This window comes from Gouania willdenowi, chromosome 6, assembly GCF_900634775.1.
Source record: "Gouania willdenowi chromosome 6, fGouWil2.1, whole genome shotgun sequence".
Taxonomy (NCBI): domain Eukaryota; kingdom Metazoa; phylum Chordata; class Actinopteri; order Blenniiformes; family Gobiesocidae; genus Gouania; species Gouania willdenowi.
Window position 1 is genome coordinate 25859808 of NC_041049.1, and position 23339 is coordinate 25883146.

General features: G+C 38.2%; 2 protein-coding genes across 2 annotated transcripts in view; one reads left to right on the top strand and one right to left on the bottom strand.

The window, feature by feature from the left end:
* caprin2 (caprin family member 2) overlaps positions 1 to 6309 on the bottom strand; it is a 46773-nt gene extending 40464 nt beyond the window's left edge. Inside the window, exon 1 of the mRNA XM_028451603.1 lies at positions 6236 to 6309. The gene's annotated coding sequence lies outside the window, so the exon portion shown is untranslated. The remainder of the gene's footprint in view (positions 1 to 6235) is intronic.
* A 1309-nt stretch (positions 6310 to 7618) lies between these two features.
* LOC114466136 (putative ATP-dependent RNA helicase DHX57) lies at positions 7619 to 23083 on the top strand. Its single transcript, XM_028451655.1, has 24 exons — positions 7619 to 7702; positions 7824 to 7952; positions 10186 to 10398; positions 10483 to 10674; positions 11441 to 12291; positions 13975 to 14132; positions 14233 to 14354; positions 15238 to 15433; positions 15535 to 15659; positions 16258 to 16391; positions 16505 to 16559; positions 16643 to 16842; positions 17549 to 17665; positions 18087 to 18183; positions 18314 to 18487; positions 18571 to 18771; positions 18935 to 19211; positions 19807 to 19902; positions 19988 to 20071; positions 20182 to 20319; positions 21814 to 21888; positions 21974 to 22108; positions 22201 to 22401; positions 22864 to 23083. The coding sequence occupies exons 2-24, from the start codon at positions 7828 to 7830 to the stop codon at positions 23005 to 23007; spliced, it is 4110 nt and encodes a 1369-aa protein (XP_028307456.1). The 5' UTR covers positions 7619 to 7702; positions 7824 to 7827; the 3' UTR covers positions 23008 to 23083.
* Positions 23084 to 23339: the final 256 nt, after the last annotated feature.

Sequence of the window (23339 nt, forward strand, 5' to 3'; positions counted from 1 at the left end):
TGTGCACCTCTCTTCCTTTTAAAGTTTATACATGAGATGTTTACTGTATACAAGGGAACCGTGGCAAGATTTGTTAAAAATAAATGTGGAGAGTGAAAGTAACGAGTAACTTTTACTTTGAGTACTATTTAATTGAGCTACTTTTTACTTGTGGTTGAGTATTTTATGTATGACTTACTTGTACTTCAGTACAATTTCAATCAAGTAACAGTATTTCTACTAGAGCAGGATATATCAGTACTCTTTAGAACTCTGGTTTTAAACAGATGCTGTCCAGATAGTTCAAATGAACTGAACAATAAAACTAAGTTATCTCCTGATTCATATCGCATCACACTATAAAATATAGTCTACATAAAAAAAGAAAACACACACAGTAATACATTTAAATGACTGAATAGTTTTAGAACTGACTTCTAGACCAGATAGTCCATTGTCATTTGGAACAGTTAGGAGAATGATGTGATGAGAACAAAGGTCTCACAACAGAAGACCCAGCAGGATGAGCAAGGGTCAGTCCCTTTGTGTCAATATAGATCATTTATCTTGTCAGCAAAGAATTCTAATCTCACAAATTTACTATGAATGAACTACATGAGAATGAAATATATTTTAAGTAAACATCATAAGGTTCCGATCCCTTGAGGTTTCAGTGAGTTCTGCTTGCCTTTCTCAACCTCCAAAATCTGAAAGCTGTAAAAAGAAAGGCTGAAAAGCCAATCAAATACCTCATACATGACTAATGGTCTAAACCTTACCAGTATATATTTCAGTGAAGAGATCATCCTCCACTCTGACTGACTGTGTGATGGTGGATAGCCAGGCTTGCTGGGATGTTTACAATGCGTCCAAAGGGCACTGGCTCACAAATTAGTCCCACTGGGAGCTTTTTGATCTATGCTGCGATTGGCTAACTCAGGATCAAACATGCTGGGCTCTCTCTCTAAAAGCCTAGCACTGTTGTTAATCCCATGAGGACAGCCTTATTCATGTTAACATTTGGAGTCAACAGCTGCTCTTCTATGTTCTAACCATCAGCAGAAATGTTGAAGAGATTGTGGAGATTAACCAAAATATATGTGAAACATGCAGCCTTTGGTTAGTCCAAGTTCAAGCTTGTACCATGAGTCATAATAGAGAGAAAAGGATGTTTTTCTAAACTTGTTAGGTCAGCATCGACATCACGAGCGGCAGGAGAAGGAAATAGTCAAAAGCCCTATTTGCACGGGATTAGTTTTACCTAGGGACCACATGCGATTTGAAATAATTGCAGAGAATGTCTGTGATGCTAATCCTGTGCGAATCGGCCATGTCAGTAATTTGTGAAATTAAGATTCCCCTGGAAATTACCGACTATATTTTCCTGTGATAATACTAATCCAATGCGAATTGGCATGTCTGTGATTTGTACAGAAATTTGAAAAAACATTGCTTTAATTTATGTAAACAGTAGGTCATCGCTATAACGCGGTTCACCTTTCAGTGTTTCGCTGATTTTTTTTACAGTGCAATTTTGCATGCATTTTTTCACAGCGTATGAACGCGCATTGGGTTCTGCATCCTGATTGACTAAGGGAGAACCTGCGCATTGTGTTCTGCGTCCTGATTGGCTGCTGCTTTCACACTGGATGCATCACGAAATGTCCGTACGTCCAGATTACATACAAAGTCAATGGATAGATGCGTCCCAGATGCAAAATCTTTCCTATGTGGCGGTGCGGTCTGATCCGCAATCTTGTGTAAGAATGGATAAGAAGGTAGCTTTCAAAGCTATCAGAATGGGACATAATATATGTCACAAGACACACAGGATCACAGAAATCTTAGTATCCTTAGCTGAAGAAGCTAATATTTTAGTTATTTTTATTTATATATTTTTCTTTTGTAATATGATTACTTTTGGATTTGAAGATTCAATATAAATAAATTGATTGGTTACTTTAATGAATGAATACCAACACATGTATTGTACCTTTATTAAAAGTATGAAATAGCCACAAAGTTGGGAAAGGAACAAAAGATGCATAAAAAAATTGTGATAATCGTTAACATTGTAGTAATAGCTGATTAGTTGATTATTTTAAACTTTAGCTTTACTTCACTAATTTTGGCCCTCAAAAAGTTATAAATTTCAAAATTTTCCATGCCATCACGCACCACACCCCCTATGCTGTGAAAAATTCCTGATGAGAACCCTGTTCACGATTCTACATACCGCAACTTTAAGTGCAAACAGAAGAATAGGGCCCTAAATCTGTATCTGTGTTATAAAAATGTTAGTTATCGTCTCCAGCAGCTTTAACTCCATCAGAATTAGTCACAGGATAACATGATGACCAGTCTGACTCTAACAGCAGCTGCAGTGAGTGCTCATTGTGATCAAAGGACGATGGGACACATCGGAACTGTTTCAGGAGGTTTCACTGCTTTGAGGAGTGTGTGGTCAGATCACACCATTCACTCAGCTCACACACACAGGATGCTGATTGGCTCAACTGCAAGACAGTAAAAACACATGTAAACCACGCCCACATCCAACCAACCATTTCTGACCAATCACACAGCAGTGCTGACAAACACCAGCGGATCATTAAAAATGTATTGATCATTAATGTATGATGAAATAACAGAGGCATAAGAAAGATCATTAACCCTTGCATAGATCCATGCCTTTGTCGTCACATGACTAACCACACACTTTAGCAGAGTCCTTGTCCAATGAGGCAATGGCATCAGAAAGAAGAGTCCAAAAGTCCTTCACCAAGGCTCTGTGGCCTCCTCCTGATGATGAGGAATGTCCATCATTCAAAGCGGAAACCCAAACGAGCCCTTAAAGTCTTTGGAGCAGGATGTGAAGAGTTTGTAATGATGCAAAGGCGGAGCTCATGCATTCTGAATCTCAGCCGGAATCCTCAAACTCACTTTACTCTGATGAGCCACTTGTTGATGACAGGATGACGTTTTCCTGCCTCGGTGCTGAATATAAAGCTGACTTCTCCTGTTTCCTGTCTCCACCTGTACTTCCTGTGACTCAGGAACGCTTCAGTAAACTGTTCGTTACTGAATGCCATCATTTCTAAACTCGTGAACAATTGTTCACGATCTGCCCAACTTAACGCAAAGCACAAGGTCAGAGATCCATCATGTAACCTAACCTTAGTTTAGCGTGGAAAAAGTAGTTTATCTTATCTCTTGATATCACAATCGGAAATTAAACGTTTAAAAATCCAATAGCAGACTTCCCTGTTTTTTCTTCATAGCATTCGGTTCAAGGCTCGGCTTTGGGACGCTCACATTCAACATCGCCTTTCTACACCCAAGGAACCAGAGCCCGTGCTGAGGGGAGACCCTGATGCAGGATCACACCCTGACTGACCGAGATAACCAATCCCAGACCAATCCATGTCTCCTTGTGCCTAAATCTAACCAACCACGACAGGCATCACACAATAATAAACCAATCAGAAGCAACGTAAGGCAGGTCTTGACGAGCTGGTCTCTAATGACACCTCACACAACACGTACCGAGTCGTCGACATGCTTTCAGAAATAAAGTGTTTTTAGAGGTCAGACGCCGTCTGAGATGGTATGTAACTACCCAATTTTGTTCACTGTTTATATTGCTGTGTGTGTGTGTTATAGTGTTAGTTTACTCATCTAAAAAACTAGTACTGCATGTGTTTTTCTTCTCTAACTAACTTTCTCTGTAGCAGAGCTGCTGCTGAGGCATTCTTAAAGAGACAGTGTCCTGAATGTGATTTACTTTAAAAACTACTTTCATCAACTCACAGCTGCCCTGAAAAAAGCAAAACTACATAATTTAATCACATTTTAGCCTTAATGAAGGAAAAAGTCAAAAGTGACACAAAATGTTGTTATTGTGCTGCTAGTGATTAGTCATTATTGTTTTTTTTTTGTAAAACTATTGAAAAAAAAAAAAAATGGTTTGTATCGCCTATTGCCATTTTGAGGAAAATTATAGAGATATGAATATTGGCCCAAATCACCCATTCTTAATGTAACCAAAGCAGTAATGTTTTATCTTGTAAATGATATTATTGTCCAAACTGTGTGACATGGAGGGGGAAATCACTAGACTGATATGCTGCCTCGTTATGTAGCAAGTGTTGCTAATGCTAATGCTACACCACTTTAGTTAAACAAAGTAAAAAGACTGTGTGTGACTAAAATAACTTGTCAGCCTTTTTGTTTGATGTTAATGAAATGAAAATTACCTTGTCTTAAAAGATCTTTTATTCCTTTTTTCCATTTAGGGTGATGATTTTAAGTCGGTGAATTGTTTTGTTTTTATGATAAATAACTTTAAAATTGTCTAAATGATTTGAATGAAAAAAATTGTGATGTGATCGTGATTTTACAAGGAATAAATTGTGAAATTATTTTTTTCCCCACATCGCCCACTCGTTTGTGTGTGTGTCTGCGCTAAACACTAACTTAAATTAATTAAAACTCTTATTCAGCTACTAGCAGTGTTATGAACACTGCTAGTAGCTGAATTGCACTTGTAGGTTATATCAGCATAAATACATAGTAAATGAAACAAATGCTTTGTCTAATCTAATGTTCATTTGAACTGTTCTTATTTGATTATTTTTGTATGTAATAGTGTCTTTCTATGGACGTTGAGTCTGCTGCTAAGACATTCATTCAATCAAAAATCACTTGATGTTTTAATGTTTTTTACATGATTTGTTTTTTAATGACCTCCTTTCTGTTGCAGACAAGGAGAGCTGAGGTAAAGGTAGCACTGCCTTGGGCCACAGTGTTTTAAGTGGGAGCCCCCTGCCTCTGTCATCAAGCCATTAAAATATGTGACAAACACCTGCAACATGAGACATGTCCCCAGCTAAATGATGGAGAGTTGGTTGAAAAGAAATATTGACAAATAAATGTATTTTGTCAAAATTCTTGTTAGTTTTCATTTCTAATTTCTGGTTGATTAAAACTAGCATTATGAGGCCACAGTGCAGGGAGAGCCGCTGGTATGGAGGTGAGGACATCAGTCTTAAGATATAAATCAACGTTAAAACAGGCCAAAGCCGTGTTAAAAAAGGACACTTTTTTTTTCGCCAGAACGCATCATGTCACTAAAGTCTCACTCTTGTCATTTTCTGAAACTTAGCAGCCCTGCACTTCATATTTCTATTATTTTTTTTATTTTTATTTTTTTGTTTGATAGACATTACATTTACAAGTACTTCAGCATGGACCATATCCAACTAATAATCAGATACTTGACAATATATATCTATAGGAGAGTATACATATAAGATAATTGATAGACATATGCTTGATTTAACTTCCCAAACTTCATTATTCTGTGCTTTTAATGTGACATATTATTATGTTATTGTTACTTTAGGCCCTATAATTACACATCCTTATTTTAAATATACTCGGTCAGGTCAACTTTTTTTAGGCCAAAAAGTTTCAAAACGTCTGATCTTGACTGAAAAAAAAGAAACTAACAGGTACGCTATGCTATAATAGTTAGGAAAAACTACAATTACATCACAGAGAAAACATCAATATATATTGAGTAATGCCATTCTGGTTTGATTGTATGCTTCATAGCATCATCTCAAGGCAAGGGCAAAATATTGATATATATATATATATATATATATATATATATATATATATATATATATATATATATTGTATATCGTGATATAGCTTGAAAATATTGAGATTATTTTTTTTTTTAAAGGCCATATCGCCATTAAAAATATCGCCCTAATCCAGACTCATACTTGACATTGATGCAAAAATGTCCCTTGTGCTCATATGTGTTGTTGGATTAAGCAGGTCTATATTGATATCCCCACAGATGAATCTAACCTTCTGACTAGACCCAACAAACACCGAAGCCAGGTGCTCTGTATACATAACTGACCCAGATATTTGTAGTTTTCTATAATAATTTATCTAGTAATACACTCCATTAGATCATCAACAGTTCTTGTCATATTTTCCAATACTTTATATTTAATTTTCTTGTCGAAGCTCTTGTCATTTGGTTTTCATTCTGTCTGTGTTTTAGTGGCCCCAGTAACCTCAATCATTGGCTCCTGAAAACAAATGGTTTTTTTTTTTTTTTTTTTTTTTTTTTTGTAGCCCCAACCTAAACTTTTAGTCACTGACTTCCGTTTTTAATGCATTTCCAGCGCACTCGGTTATAAAAAAAAATAGTTTTCCAGTAACGAGTTCCTACCAGACATTGTGACGGAGGTCAGTAGTGGGTAAAGCCTCACAGCTTCAGCTAGGTAGACTTCTACAAAAACCTCATTTAAACAAGATGAAGAAAGTCTGCAGTATTTAAACGGCAGCTTTAATAAACTGCTCCTCTCGATGTATCCTTTAGCTAGCAGCGGTTGTTACCATGGTTACCTATGGCCAGGGCAGGGGTCGACCTGCGCATGCGCGACAACAGTGAAACGTGACTTCGAATTCGAACAGTTTCCACTTGAAAGCAAGTTTCTAGAACGGTAAGACACTTTAATAATTATATTGGATACATTATTATTATTATTATTATTATTATTATTATTATTATTATAATAATAATAATAATAATAATAATAATAATAATAATAATTATTATTATTATTATTATTATTATTATTATTATTATTATTAAGCCATCAACGTGTTTTGTTTTTAATGACACCTCCCCCCCCCCTTTTTTTTTAAATAAAATTCAAAGCAATACAATACTGTATACAATACATATTAACACATTTTTAACCATATTAATGTTGGTCTTAACTACGTCAATACATGAATACAGATATTTAAAAAACACAAAATTGAGAACAGATACAAATGAAAGGTGCATTTCAGTTCAGGGTGTCGGAATATGGAATAATCTAAATTATGACATCAGTGATTAAGCTTCCTTAAATACACAGACAACTTGACTCAAATAAATTCACAAAAATAACAAAAAATACACTGAAAATAACTCCAAAAACACATAAAAAATAAGGAAATGCCAAATACTCTACACAGAAAATGACTAAAAACACACACAAAATAACAACTAATACACAGAAAAGAACTCCAAAAACAGACAAAATGACTCACAATTAAAAGAAAACTGGTGTAACAGTCTGAGTTTACCTCCGTACTGAAATTATAACCTAACCATAACCCTAACGTAATCCAATAAAAATCCAATAAACAAATAAAACACGTGTCCATTCACTTTGAAAACAAAAATAAACAAAAAAAATTATTTTTCAATTTTTTTTAACAAAAAATAGTTTTTCGGTAGTGCGCATGAGGAAATGTTTGATTGGTGGCCATGATGAAAGAGCGTTATTCAGTCACATAGTGGAAGTCAAAACAAACGTGATCACCTTTTCCTAACTTTTTAATATCTGCTACGGGTTTAAGGAAAAGTAGATAGGAAAGGAGATAGGAGGAACTATTCGGACGCAGCCTCAATCAATGGTAGAAGTTACCGGTGCTTTCCTGAGGTTGTTGTTAGCATTTAATAAAGTTTACAGTTCGTGGTTGACTTTTAATTTGGTATTACAACACGCATTTTTAGCACATTTGGGCTGTTTTACTTCTTGACTTTTCTTCCGTGAAAGCCTGTAAACAGAGAATAAATTAAACTGTGCGTTTCTCATCCTTTTTCACAGGTTTGCTGCAAAGAAAACTAAGCTGATTTTATGTGAGTATATTCTGTTCATCTATTTTAGGAAGCTTAGTAATGTGTTGGAGGTTTTCAATGCATCTAGAATAAGATGCAATATTGATGTTCATTTTAATTATTTTTTTTATTTATTTTGCAGAGAAATGGATACAAAGAGAAGCGTTGGAATGCCAAACAGAGGAGGAGGAGGAAGAGGAGGAAGAGATGATTTTATCTGGGACGATAGAAATGATTCGACAAGGAGATTTGCACCAGCTCACTCCAACAGGTACGTTTACTCCGCTTGTCAAACTCAAGGCCCGGGGGCCAAATACGGCCTTTCAGACCATCCAATTCGGCCCACAGGAGAAAGCGAAAATGACAGAAAAAACATGAATTATTGTGTAAATTACCATATAATTCAGTTGAAAATTATTGTTGAAAGAACAAAAATCTCCCCAAATTAAATAAAAATTGGTCTAAAAATCAAAGGTAATTTTAAGTATTTGTCACTTATTGCTAAGATATTGTTGATGACTTCCATACTTTGTCTAATTAAAACTGAAAGTGCTAACTTGGGCACATTAATGAAGAAATTGTTCATTTTCCCACCTAAAACCTGTGGCCCACTTGTGATCAAACTGGTCTGTATTTGTCCCTTGAACTTAAATAAGTTTGACACCCCAAAAACACTCCAAAAAAGAGGACACTTGGTCCGACCTTGGCATACTCAAATTACTTAATGTTTTTTTTTTTTTTTAAATCTATTTTGTAACAGCAAAATGCAATATAGTAGATAAATAAGTTGTTATTGTTTATAAGGTTTAAAAATGCATCTCCTGTAATCTCACGTATACCTACTTAACAATGAGAAACATCTCCTAGAAATAAAAGAAATTTAAAGAAAAAAAAAACTCAAGGCTTACAGAACAGTAAATAATAAATAAAAGGGACATATTGTACCCATTTCACCTTTTAAAACAGTTTCCTGTGGTCTAAATGACATATCTGTGTTGGGGTTTGGTCAAAACATCAATCAAGCAACAGGGGAGGTTTAATACCTTGTATAATTCAGCTCTTTCAGAGCACTCCGTTTTGAGGGGTGTGTCCCTGGAGTATCAAAGACCTCCTCCTCCCTCCGCCCCTCACTTCCGCGGGGTGGCGCAAACTAAAGGTGCGTGTGCACCGAACGCAACTGAAGTGACTAGATTACGTTTGAACAAAATTCAAGAGGTCCTGCACGACCTAATCACTCAAAGTTAAAACGGTGAACTTTTCAAGCGACTTCAAGTGACAACACTCAGGTCCTCCACTGCCTGTAGAGCAGAGGCAGCAGCCCCTCTCTCCCGCTACAGTGAGACGGCTGCAGCGGGAGGCTTCCTCAACTTACCGGGGCAAAATTAAAGCAGTTAACTTCTTGAATAAGCCTACATTCTGAGTGAACTCATCCTTTAGTAACTCCCTAAGTTGATCATTTAAACCTTAAAAGCAACGCTGTTAACGATAAGTGCTGTAAATATATGGCCGAAAAGAAGTGATCAGCCCTCGCATGCACACACGCACACACACACACACACACACACACACACACACACACTGTTCCCTGGTCATCACGTCACTGGAGCAATAAAGTGACCAAAAAGCACCACTATGTTCAAGTGAGGAAAACAATGGCGGACTTTGTCAAAAGTTTTTATCAGGTTGGGGGTGGAGTCCATGGGTGGAGTTACCAGGGTATTTTCTTTCCCGTTTTTAACTTGTGACATCACAAAGTTAGAATATTTGAAACTGAGCACTTTCCTCTGTGTTGTAATACTTACACAGACTCCAAACAAAGGACTGGATGGATTTATTTCACATTTTATGTGCCGATTAACAATCAAGTTACTTTATATGTGTTCAAAAAGACAGCAAAAGTGAATTTTTCATCTTATGTCTCCTTTAAATATACACCTCAATAAATAACTGAGAAAGTGTACATCACATGGTCCCATGCTGACTAAGTTTCTCCCAGTGGCTCCTTAGTTTTCAAATCCCTCTTTGAACTTCCATTGTAGTTTTATCATCCAGGATAGTTTTCCTACTGACATTTTTAATTTATTCTACAAGTATTTGGTCTCTTTCCATCCATCTCAAATTTTAGTCTCTCTTTTCTTTTCCTCGTGTGCAATGATTTCGTCAGAACAAAGCGGCATCTTTTATGATTCAGTCACGTGTGAGTAAAATCACCGTAATGACATGATACTGGCTGTAAAGAGCAACTCATTAGCTTTCAGAAACTGCTAGAATTTCTTAGTTAGAGCAAATATTAGCGGAGTTACGGCCATTGAAATAAACGTGTTCCCCTCGATGCATTCAGGTCCCTGGGAAACCCAGATATTTTTATGAGTTTGTAAAATCCGGCCGTACGGTCCCGACAAGACGTGAAAAGAGGATGTATCCGGGTAGATTCGGATGTCTGGTCACCCAAAACATGTCTGCAGTTTCTCCTAAATGTTCTTCTTTTTCTCTGTATTTCTCAGCAGACCTGCTCAAAACGAGCAAAGCACCGGCCAAGGTGGAGGCAGAGACTCAGGTCAAGGTTGGGGAACCACAAATACAGATTATGATCGAGACAGAGATCGAGATGGAAGTAACCTGACCTTACAGAGGATGTTCATGACCGATGAGAACCACGAGCAACTGAAGGAGTTGCTTCGGGATCTACAGAGTGGGGAATTTGATGACCCCAATGAGTAAGCACACACTCCTACATTGATGTGGTTTTTGGTGGAGAAAAATGACAAATTTTAACTCATGCTTTGATTTTTTTGTGTTAGAGAGTTTGATTCCGATTCCTCAGAGGGAGAGGAGCATGATGGGCTGGACCACAGAGAGGAAGGGCTGTCTTGGGCCACTAATGATGAGCCTGTGGGGAGAGCAGAGCAGAGTCCAGTATGTGAGCCATCTGATGATGAGCGACTCAGTCCCGAACCTATTATTTCTCTGTTTGCTATTGAGAAACTCTGCAGGTAATGCTTTCATTGTTTTTTTTTTCTTCATGTGTTTCATTTGTGAATTGAGCAGGTGTTTATACATCACTGCTGTCAAGAATTTAAATTCGAACTGCGACCAGTGTTAATTTGACAGCAAGTTTTAATTTAGTTTGTCATCGTCTTTTGGCTGTAATGAAACTTGGTTTTAGTTCAAATTTAGTCATCAGGACTATTTGTGTTATAGTGTAGTTTTAGTCAAATAAATGTTGATTAGTCAACTAAATCTGTTAGGGATATAGTTGACTAAATCATAAAGCATAACAGTTTATGTATTTTTTTTAAAGATTGAATTACTGATATGTGATGGTATTAATGTTTGATGTGATCAATGCGTAAGACCTAACGTCCGCAAACGTAATCGGTTCATTTCCGATTGGATCACTTACCGCTTTGTTCCGCCTTAAATGCAGCAAAAGTAGTTTTAATTGGATACCTTCCAAAAAAACAACAACTTAGTTCTGACTGGATGTCCTCCTATATGAACATTATAGTTTAGCTTTTATTCGTTAACAAAAATATAAAACATTTTGAGATAGTCATAGTCTCGCTATTGTCACTTAAAAAAACGTAGTCGACAACAACTCTGCCGGAAATGTTTTCGTCAACAAAGTTAACACTGACTGGCACTGCAATAATGCCCCATAAGGAATGTTCTGATTGCCAAAAGGTGTTTTCTAAGTATATACAGCTATAAAATCTAAAAACCAAAAAATGTAGTCACTGTAAGTCCTTTTTTTCATAGGTATGGCTTTGACAAGGAGAGAGCCAAACAGGCGCTGGACTCCAGCCGAGGAGAAGTTGGCACAACTTTGGAGCTCCTCCTCCAGCAGGTCTTCAGTGAACGCTTTGGTCCCAAATCAGTGTCCCCCAATGGCCTGGCATTGGTGCCTATGGATGAGTGCCTGTCACAGAGGCAGGAGGAAGCCCTCGCACTCACCACCATCTTAAGCGAGCGCTTCAATGACAGCAATGAAAACACAGTGTGGACCGTCAGTCTGGACCTCCCGTTTCTCAAAGACGGCACTGTGAAAAACAAAGGAAGCCCCGGCAGTGGAGCCAGACAAGCTGCTAAAAAAGGCATCTGCAGGTTCTTCCTGAAAGCCAAGGGCTGCCGCTTTGGAGACAAATGCAGGTTCATCCACGAACTTCCTAAATCTGAGGCTGATTCGTTGGATCTGTCGGGCCCGAGCCAGCTCGGCGTCAGCAACAACACACCCCTGGAGTATGAACTGGTGGTTCGTTTTCCTAAAGGAAACCGTTATCCATTCCAGGCACCGATCGTTGCGTTTAGCACCAACGACGAGCGTGTCGCAGCAGCAGGAAGGCTCAGTGTGACCGAGAGGTTGTTTGAAGAAGCTCTGACTGCAGCAAAGAACAGTGAATCTATGGTTTATAACCTCATATTTTTATGTGAGGATGAAAAGACAATGAAGGAACTGCTGGCTGTTGGTCACCATAAATACAGCACTCCTCCACCTGTTGTAGTGATTCCTCCACCTGCTCAAAGTGCAGCCAAGAGTAAGAGTGTGAAGAACAGCTGTGTTCCTCCAAACAGGAAGTCTGTTCACAGCAACAACCAAAGATCCAAAGATGGTGAGTCCGTCACTTATATCTGTTGTTCAGTCTTCATTCCAATGTAAACATGTAAACATGTCAGGTTTGCGGTCAATTACATTAAATTATAATTCAATTACGATTTACTGTAACCAGCATTTTTTTTTCCAACTACAATTGTTTTTTTATCCTCAGAAAGTCATTTACAATTAGGTTATCAATTACTAAAGTTCAATTACAATTACATAATCAATTACTTAAGTTGAATAATAATTGTTATCAATTACTAAAGTTCAATTACAATTAATCACAATTGCTGAGTCTTAAATAAAGCACGTCGTAAAAGTAACCTTCCTCTTGTGTTAGCTTTCTATTAGCATCTCTAATGATAACTGGTCTTAAATCAGATGTAAAATACACTAAAAACAAGTATCTATCATCAAATTTCTTTCCTATCTATTGTTTATCTTGTTATCCTTACTAATCCATGAAACTATAGGTTTTAATATTTTTGGTGTGGGTGTCAGAGCATTTTTTGCGTCAGTATCCCTCTAGATTTACATTTTTTTTAAATGGTAAAATGTCGGAAAGCTTGATATGAAACATATTTTAACAATTGTTAACTACTATATGTGTAGAACTCTACATAGAAATAGCTTTACTGTAGCAATAACCTAGCATTAGCCTAGCAATAGTAATGATATTCCAGTAGAACAGGAAAAACCAGTAAAACCAGTTTGAAGGCCTGTTTACACAGTAGTATTAGTTAAAAACCCAGTATAAAGGGAAAACGTATTAATTTAATGGTGAGGAAATGACGAAGGATTTTCCGGTGACATTATAGGCCCCTCCCACTGATCACAGCCTGTTTTATTTTATTCCGTGACCTGCTCCTATCTGTCTAGGTGCATCCAACAGTTTTTAAGGTCAACACGACATATCGTCTTTCCGCTAGCGCTGTTAGCGTCGGACGCCACTAAAAGTGGTGGCATCTGAGAACACAAGGCATGATGGGTAATTTTCACATTGAGTTTTGTTTAGGACTGGACAGTCATCACGTATATAAAATATGAGGCATTTTGAACTTTGTATTTTCGAGATTTTCTATTATGACGTGCTATAGTTGCTAACAGTGAACATGACCGTAAAAATGGCGCCAGTCAAAAATACAAGGCATGATGGGAAATGTTTCAAGGCCTAAGCCTATCATAAATAGGCTTAGGCAAATGTCATTTGAGTGAAATTTGAAACTCATTGAAATTTGCGTCAGAGTTTTAAGGATTTAGAAATTTTGGTGCGCTAACAAAAATTAGCATTGCAAATTTGCTGTGGCGCCACAACCAAAACTTTAGAGATACGCAAATTCCTCTGATGATTTGTAATCTTCAGTGAGTCCTAAATGTTCTGGCCGAGTTTGAAGAAAATTGGATGAAGCCCCTTAGACTAGTTTGCGCAAATGTGTTTCCAGGGCGAAATTCCATCTTTGACCCTTGACCCAAGATGGCCGACTTTGTTTGGTTTTGGTTTTGTGCATATGGAAACTTTTTGCTCATCCTGGGGTCACTAATAAATGTGGCTAATTTTATATGAATCGGTCAAACCTGACGGGCGTGCGATTCTATAGTTATAGTTATTTATCAATTACGTGATTACAAATTATAATTAACCCCAACCCTGTCATGACTTTACTGATGGTGAAATCTGCCTGTTTTTATTTTTCAGTAAGGGAGACAGAAGATGACCTGAAAGACAAAGCTGATGTATTTGAGAGTGACAGTTATATCAGTGTGAGGAAGAAGATGGTCAACAAGCACAACCACAAGAACACCAACGTTCTGTCAGAAAACGACAAGCTGTGCCAGGAGTTCCAGAGGAAACAGGTAAACATGTGACATATCAATTATCTTTCCTCACATCCTATACATCTGATTGTGTTCATCTGACCCTGACTGCCTTGCTTTCTTCCTGTTGTCACCTCAGTCGTCCAGGCACTATATGTCCATGCTGGTTCAGAGGAAGAACCTCCCGGCTTGGCAGGAAAGGCAGAATATTTTAGATCTGCTGGACCAGAGTCAAGTGCTGGTGGTCAGCGGGATGACAGGGTGAGTCAGATAGAGCCCTAGAGAATTCCACACTGAAATGGTGTTATCCTTTGAAATGTTTTATCAGGGTTCTTACCAGGAATTCTTCACAGCATTTGCGCGAGGGTTGTAGGGGGTCCCAGGGCATCCAAAAAACATTGAAATGTGTCACTCTCTGAGGGCCAAATTTTGTGAAGTAAAGCTTAAGTTTTTAGTTTTTGTTTTGTTACTGCCTTACTTTAAAGCCACAAGTTATTTGTTGAATTAATGAAGGGTCATGATGAACTTGGTTAGAGAGTTACTCATGCTTGATATATGTACTCCACTATAAATACTCAGACACTCTATGGACAAGAAATAACATTATATTCAAAAGACTGATTCGAAAATGCGCTTTTAAAATTTAAATCAGGTATTATGTGAGACCTGCGGTTATATTGGGACTGTTATGGTCACGCCCCCCGCTAATTATGGGTTACAAAGCGGAGGATGCACACATGCAACATCAGGGGCAGCTTAGTGGCTGCAGGGGTCCTCAGGTGAAGACAGGAGCATTCAAGCAAATCGCATGCATTAAGTAGATGGTGCGGCTGATGAATGTGTTTCTGGGTTATGCACATTTAAAAGAGTTAAAAACAACTCGTACATTCCTGGAAATCCCTTTTGTGTCCAAGTGTGCAACAATTAATATGACGGTACTGATTAAAAAAGGGAAAAACAGAAAACTCCCCCTATGCATTGTAGGAAATCACAATCACAGCGTTGGGGGCCCCTACGTTTAACAGTGCTGCGAGAACCCTGGTTTTACCATATTAAATACCAGAAATGTTCTTTAAAAAAAACCCAAAACAAAACATGACGGTGCTTTTAACTTTTGTGGCTATTTTCTGCTCTTTTTCTGTAGTTGTGGAAAAACGACTCAGATCCCCCAGTTCATCTTGGACGCCTCCCTAAGAGGGCCTGCTGGGCAGGTGGCCAACATTGTCTGCACCCAGCCAAGACGCATCTCCGCCATCTCTGTGGCTCAGAGAGTTGCACAGGAGCGCGCAGAGTCCCTGGGAAACTCTGTGGGCTACCAGATCCGCCTGGAGAGCGTCAAGGTACAGATACCGATACAGCTCACACATTCCGCCACACCTAGTGTTCTCTGAACTCTAATGAACTCTAATGAAGTCTGTCTCTCTCTGTCATTTTCTACTAGACGTCAGCTACCAGATTGCTGTACTGCACCACAGGCGTGCTGCTGAGGAGGCTGGAGGGAGATGCCGACCTCAAAGGTGTCACACACATCATCGTGGATGAAGTGCATGAGCGCACAGAAGAGAGGTAGGATGAGATCTCACACTTACAGGAAGTGCAAGACAGATATTGTCTACTATAAACTATAAGTATAGTTCATAAACTACAAGTATAGTTTATAGTAGACAATTCAGGGATTTTCAGAGACCCGCTATTGTGCTACTGACAAACCTTCAAAACAAGAGCCTTATTTACAAATGGTTAAAAACGAATGAAAGACGAGAAGAGATGCTTTTATTTTGATAAGGGGATGTTGACTTTGAGCTTGAAGCTGGTCCCAGGATGATTTTACATTGTGCTCTCAATGCATCATGGGATGGTTGAGTATGAGTAGTGTACCCACCATGTATACTTAAAAAAATGTCTTGATTTAGTATACATCCGGGTATTTCTTGCGTACTCAATTTTTCCATACTATCTTATGTGAACACACTACATACTCATTTTGACGTCAGATTTAGTATGAGTTCGTATATGATTTCGAACACAGCCCTATATTGAAAAAAAACAATTTAAATTCAAGGAATTTCTGTTCATACGGGTCAAGACGAGATAAATAAAAATATAAAAACCGGTTGATTCTTATTTTCTGTTTCTAAAGCTTTGTTTTACCTTTTTTTCTCAGTGATTTCCTGCTTTTGGTCCTCAAAGACTTAATTGTGCAGAGACCAGACTTGAAGATCATCTTAATGAGTGCTACTCTGAATGCTGATCTTTTCTCAGAGTATTTCTTCAGCTGTCCGACCATCCACATACCAGGTAGTCATCCCAGTACACACACACACACACACACACACACACACACACACACACACACACACACACACAATCAGGGGAAGTTTGATAGTTTTGTAACGAGTCTGTCGTTCCAGGGCAAACCTTCCCCGTGGATCAGTTTTTTCTTGAAGACGCCATCGCTGAAACTAGGTATGTGTGTTATTCTTGTTTATTAAATGACTAAGTAAAATCAGTGTCTCCTTAATGCTTGACATGTTTACATGTCTGTGTAGCTACGTCATCGAGGGGAAGAGCCCTTATAAACGGAAACACAATTCATCTCGCATCTATGGGCCAGGATACAAAGGTGGGCCCAGGAATGCTATGGATTACGTGTTTGACGACTCTGAGTCTTTTGACAAAACAAATTTTGTCAAAGACTCCATTCCAGACCAGGATCTAAGCCTGCAGGAACTTTACATCAGATACAGAGGTACGTGAGAACATATGGAAACAGGCTGATCTCAGCCAGGGTTGGTGTCCATTATAAGAGTCATTGTGTAATTGATAATTAATTACATTTCTGATGTAATTATAATTCTGTTTGTAATCAAAAAATCTGCTGCCGTCGTATTCATAATGAAATTGTAATTGAGTTCAGATAATTGACTTTGTAATTGTAATTGGCATGGAAATTCTATAAAAACTGTCGATTACAATTTATTTAAACACAAACCTTGAGAACCATGTTACATATGTAGTTAACAATTTTTAAAACATACCAAGTTTTACCTCTACTTGTCAGTGAATCTTGAGGATCATTTTACCATTTAAATACTTTTATACTGACACAAAAAAGGCATGGTCAAAACTCACCCGTTATCATAAAGGATGCTAACAGAAAGCTAACACAAGAGGAAGATTAAGTTTTATGGGGTTGTTTATTTCATGCTCAGTAAATTTTATGAATTGTAATAGAACTTTAGTAATAGATTAAGTAATACTTTTAATTTTAATTGTAACTGGGAAAAAATGCCAGTCGTCAAAATCATAATTGAGTTTCTGAACATGGATAATTGAAGACGTAATTGTAGTTTAAAAATGTAATCGACCCCAACCCTAATTAGCTACTGATGATGGGTTTCTTCTTCTGGGTTTATTCAGACCAAGTGATAGGATGTTTTTTTTGGTTTATGTAGATGCTAATACACCTGTGCTGAAAACAATTGCTGCGATGGACCTGGACAAAATTAACATGGACCTGGTGGAAAGACTGCTGGAGTGGATTGTAGACGGAAACCACAAATATCCTCCAGGTAGAAACAATCTCTGCCTGGTTTCACTTACACAGCTTTTCTTTTCTTTTTTCTACATTTATTGTTATTCTATGATCTTCTGACTAAGCATCAACATTAGAAGAAGACCTCTGTGTTATAATTGAGTATTTAAAGATGTAAACATCTGACTGAGAGGGAGATTTTTAATCATTTTATTGTTGATTTAAAGTTTTTTCTCTTGATTTAAAATTTATTTATTTTTTTCCTGCTGATTTTAATGTTCTTTTTGATTTTTAAACTGTTGAATGTTTTCTGTTGCACTTTTTAATCATGTAAAGCACAATTAATTCCCTTGCGTATGAAATGCGCTATACAAATAAATTTGCCTTGCATTGCCTAGTCTCAGATGTATAGATTTAGTCACTTCCTGTTATTATAACATTTTATAATGTGGTTGCAGGTGCAGTGTTGGTGTTTATGCCTGGCATGGCTGAGATCAGAATGCTTTATGAGAGGCTTCAATCTAACACGATGTTCAAAAACAAGGGGTCATCCAGGTCTGATTGATTGTTTGTTTTTATCGATTTTACAAAGCAACTTTTCTGCTTCCTCAACAGTTTTTTGGGTTTTTTTCATACTGAAAAAACATTTGTGTGTGATGGATGCTTATTGTGACTGTGTTGTCAGATGTGTGGTGTATCCTCTGCATTCATCGCTCTCCAATGAGGAGCAGAAGGCCATTTTCAGCCGCCCTCCAGACGGTGTAACAAAAATTATAATCTCCACCAACATCGCGGAGACCTCAGTTACCATCGACGATGTGGTGTACGTGATCGATTCTGGCAGAATGAAAGAAAAAACGTAAGCGTGTGTTTTGTCAGCCTGATATAAAATGAGCTTGATTTGGGACGCCCTCTGATGCATTTTGTGTTTTTTGCTCATAGGTACGATGCATCCAAATGCATGGAGAGCCTGGAGGACTCGTGGGTTTCTCGGGCCAACGCGATGCAGAGGAAAGGTCGAGCTGGCCGCGTGGCCTCGGGCGTCTGCTTTCACTTGTTCACCAGCCACTGCTTCAAGCACCAGCTGGCTGAGCAACAGCTGCCTGAGATCCAGAGAGTTCCCCTGGAGCAGCTCTGCCTCAGGTACCTCCATCTGCCTCATGTTTTATTTCTGTTTATGTACATAATAGAAACCTTGCTTTTATTTTCATTTGTGCACACATTTTCTGAGGTAGAAGTGGATTTAATCTCCCACTATCTTGGTTTTTGGTTCTCTAGCTGCTTTCACATCTCCTCTCCCCAACAGGATTAAGATCCTGGACCTGTTTGCTGAGAAGACCCTGGAGTCGGTCTTCTCTCGAATCATCGAGCCTCCGGATCTGGAAAGCCTGAAAGCAGCCAGTCAGCAGCTCCAGGACCTGGGAGCGCTGACAGCGGATGAGAAGCTGACCCCGCTGGGCTACCACCTGGCCTGCCTGCCCGTCGACGTCCGCATCGGGAAACTTATGCTCTTTGGCTCCATGTTCCGCTGCCTCGACCCAGCGCTCACCATCGCTGCCAGCCTGGCCTCTAAATCACCATTTGTAAGAGTTGTTACCACTGAAAAGACACGATGTTTGTTGTTTTCACAACAATGTGTTTGTAAAGCTTCATTTTGTTATTTTCCTAGCCAGACATTTTAATGACATTTTTTATTATTATGCTGCTTTTTTTTATTATTTTGTTTTGGCATTGGCTTTGAATATTGTGTGTCTTTCACAGTTGGGGTCAATTATAATTGTAATCGATAATTGATAATGACAATTATGATTTAACTAAAAACTACATGAGATCATTATTTAAACCCTTTGGTCCCGTGTGGGCTGTTTTCAAGCACTGTATAAATAAAAGTTTGTAAAATTGTAATTTAACTTTTGTAATTGAGAACTGAATTGTAATTGACTTTCAGGAGAAAATTAATAATTGGAATTGGAAAAAATGTTGGTCACTGTAATCATTATTTAATTGTAATTGAACATGGATGATTGAACGTAATGTAATGAATGTAATTGACCACAGCCCTGGTGTTTTTTCTATATTGTATATTTAAGATTTATTTATTTATTTTTTGTTCACTAAATTAGTTTATTTGTCCTTGAAAATTGATTTAAAAACCTTTATATATTTGTTGACCTTCAGGTGTCTCCTTGGGATAAACGAGAAGAAGCCAATTTGAAGAAACGTACCTTCGCGGTGGGCAATAGCGACCATCTAACTTTGCTACAGGCTTATAAGGTATGAAGGTTTCACCAATAGAAATGTTCCAAGATACAACCATCATGCCTGGATGCTTAATGTGGTGAATGGTGCTCTTGTGCAGGGATGGTGCTCTGCTGCAAAGAAGGGGACGAGGGCTGCCTATGTCTACTGCAGGGAGAACTTCCTGTCCTCGCGTGTTTTAGAGGTCAGTTTGCTGAATTTACTTACAAAGAGTTTTTCATGATGATGGTATGACACAGTGTTGAATTGAGAGTTTAAGCTCGTACAGTGTGAGAACTGTTGCTTCCTGTGCAGGAGATTGCCAGCCTGAAGAGACAGTTTGCTGAGCTGCTGTCTGACATCGGCTTCTGCAGAGAGGGACTGAGAGCCAGAGCCATCGAGCGCGCCTCGACTCATGGCACAGATGGAGTCCTGAAGGCTACGGGTCCTGAGGTTGGACACACACACATGCACGCACACACACACTTGTTGGGATCAATTATAATTGTCATCAGGTAATTGGCAACTAATTGAAACGAGGACGTAATTGTAATTTAAAAATCTGCTGCTGTTGTAATCCTAATTGAACTGTAATCGCTGGTTTTTAATCACGAGATTATGATGACGTGCAAAGGGGGCGCAATTTCAGATGGATGGCAGGAAGTAAAAATGAAGAATACGCCTATGGAATCTGTTGCAAAGAGTCCGTATTGAACTGATTTAGATGCAGTTTCAAGACAAAGATACAAACAATTGATTAACAAATATGTTGGGCGTGACCCGTATCTCATGAAGAGTAACGAATTTTCGACAGAATCTAAAGATTTGCCGACCATTGAGGCTGTTGATATCACAAACTAAATGGTCTTTCAGACATCGTACTACACCAAACAGCAGATGAAAGCTTATAAAAGTATGGAGGAATGTAACTTTTTTGTGAGTGGGTGGGTCCACAACCTCAGTACCAAACGGCTCCACAATGATTATCATTTGGTCTTCGCCAGGGTGAAGTTTGTTCTTCTATTATTTTATGTGTTAAGATGCTAGCAGCTAGCAGTAATGGCTATAATATAAACAAACATGTAAAACATCTTAACGACAACGTTAGCCTGGCAGTCAAGGATACAAGAGGTTTGTTTGTCACATACATATATACTACTACTGAATAGTACTTTATGACATGTAGTGAAATAGCATTAGGGTGTTCAGCTTTTACTGTGCACAGTGTTTTTAGCGGTGGTAACTTCATAATCATTACTTAGTAAATGAGCATTTAATGACAACCTAATGCTGTATAAACACAGGCACCAAAACCAAACTAGCTCGCTAACGTACCTCTGACCAAGTGGTCGCTACAGACACGAGCATCAGCAGACTCAGCTTAATTTCATTTGAACTTTAGTAATTGAGAATGTAATTGTAAATGACTTTCAGGGGGAAAAAAAATAAATGTAATATTGGTCATCGTAATCATAATTGACTTTTAATTGAACATGGGCTGCAGGATTATGGCCCAAAAGATAATCATGATTATTTTTGATCAATATTGTAATCACAATTAGAATCACAATTATTTATCATATTTGGTAAAAAAACCCAAAAAAAAACAGTTTTTATTACACTACTTTAAAACAATGTGTACATTTTACAGTGCAATATGAAGCTTTAAATAAAAATTATTATAAGAAAATATATGAAAAATATAACCCAATGTGTCAAAGGCTAAGCTTTATATAATCATGGCAACCAAAAATGTGATTGCGACTAAAAATCGATGAATTGTGCAGCCCTAAATTAAACATGGATAATTTAAGACGTAATTGTAATTGAAAAATGTAATTGATCCCAACACTGACACACAAACACACACACACACACACACTCATAATCGAACCATCTGGCCTTCATCATGAACCACATCCTGAACAGTTCTATTTATTTTTCCAGGCTAACCTGAACTCTGAAAACATCAGTCTGATGTCGGCCATGCTCTGCGCTGCGCTCTATCCCAACGTGATCCAGGTGCCTTTACAGTCGTTTTAAATCTAAAATGTGAAACATCCAAAGCTCAAGTTGAACTAAAAAGGTTTGCATTGTCCTTCTCCAGGTTCAAACTCCTCAGAAGAACTACACGTTGACCAGCGATGGCGAGGTGAAGATGCTGCCCAAAGCCGGCGAGCTCCGCTTCTCGACCAAGAGGGACGGCTATGTGCACGTGCACCCGTCCTCTGTCAACCACAATGTGAGGCCTAAAAAGCAAACGCATCATATGTATATTACAAAGCACAGCTGTAAATGCAAAACAAACCTGCTTTTGTTTTGTTTGCTCCACAGACTCGTCACTACGAGAGCCCGTTCCTGGTTTACCGTGAGAAGGTGAAAACCAGCCGTGTGTTTATCAGGGACTGCAGCATGACGTCCGTGTTCCCGCTGCTGCTGTTTGGGGGCAGCCAGATCAACGTGGAGCTGCACAACGGAGAGTTTGTCCTCTCTCTGGATGATGGATGGATTAAATTTGCTGTTCCCTCATATCAGGTCAGTGTTGAGATGCAAAGAGTTCTCCCTAACTCCTACATAGGAAGGTGTTAAAAAAACATGACGTAAAAAAAATGATTTGGACATTTTTTCAATCAATACGATAATTGTGATGTGAATTATCGCAATATATCACTTTATTATGTAGTAATTGCGTCACTTTTTTTTATTTAGACATATTGTTCATTTGTTCATTGTTTGATCTGGTCCACATTAACAACATCTGCCGTTGCTGCAGCAACTATCCACGCTAACTACCGGAAATATACTTAATAATATTGATTAGTATTTCATGCACGTGTTACAGAATTAGTGATTCGTGTGCATGTCATAGGTAATTCGGGGCCACAATTAATGAATTTATTTTATATGAGAAGGTGTACATTGACCACTGAAGTGTTGGAGAATATACTGTATATATTGTTACTATATGATTTATTTTTGTGTTTTTCTGTGACCAAGGTGGCTGCACTAGTGAAGGAGCTGCGTTGGGAACTAGATGAGCTGCTGGAGGATAAGATCAGGAATCCTAACATGGATCTGTACAAGTGTCCCCGCGGGTCCCGCATCATCCAGATGATCGTCCACCTCATCACCACACAGTAGATGGACACATGGAGCTGTGTGACGCTTTTCTTATCTGAAAAGCTTGTTCCCTCAATGTGAATAATAAAGCTAACCAAAAGGCCAAATGCTGCACTTTAAATGACTTTTAAAAGACACTTGACTTAAGCTGGGACTGAGACACAATCATGAATTTACAGGATTTCTTTTCTTCATTTTTTTTTGCATTGTAGGCTTTATAAATTCTACCACCTGGTGAAATGACTATGCAGAAAAGCTTCCTGCTACAAAGCACTTTCTTTACAACATATTTAGTTTTTAGATGCTTCACTGAAAGCAGCTAACTTTGGTTCTGCCACACCTGCATGCAACTG

What these genes read in the sequence shown, in the direction of transcription:
- LOC114466136 (XM_028451655.1), top strand. Translation starts at nt 7,828, where the DNA reads ATGGATACAAAGAGAAGCGTTGGAATGCCAAACAGAGGAGGAGGAGGA. An exon ending in GACGCCATCGCTGAAACTAG is followed by an intron (nt 16,560 to 16,642) that starts GTATGTGTGTTA and finishes ATGTCTGTGTAG; the next exon opens with CTACGTCATCGAGGGGAAGA. An exon ending in CGTCCTCTGTCAACCACAAT is followed by an intron (nt 22,109 to 22,200) that starts GTGAGGCCTAAA and finishes TTTGCTCCACAG; the next exon opens with ACTCGTCACTACGAGAGCCC.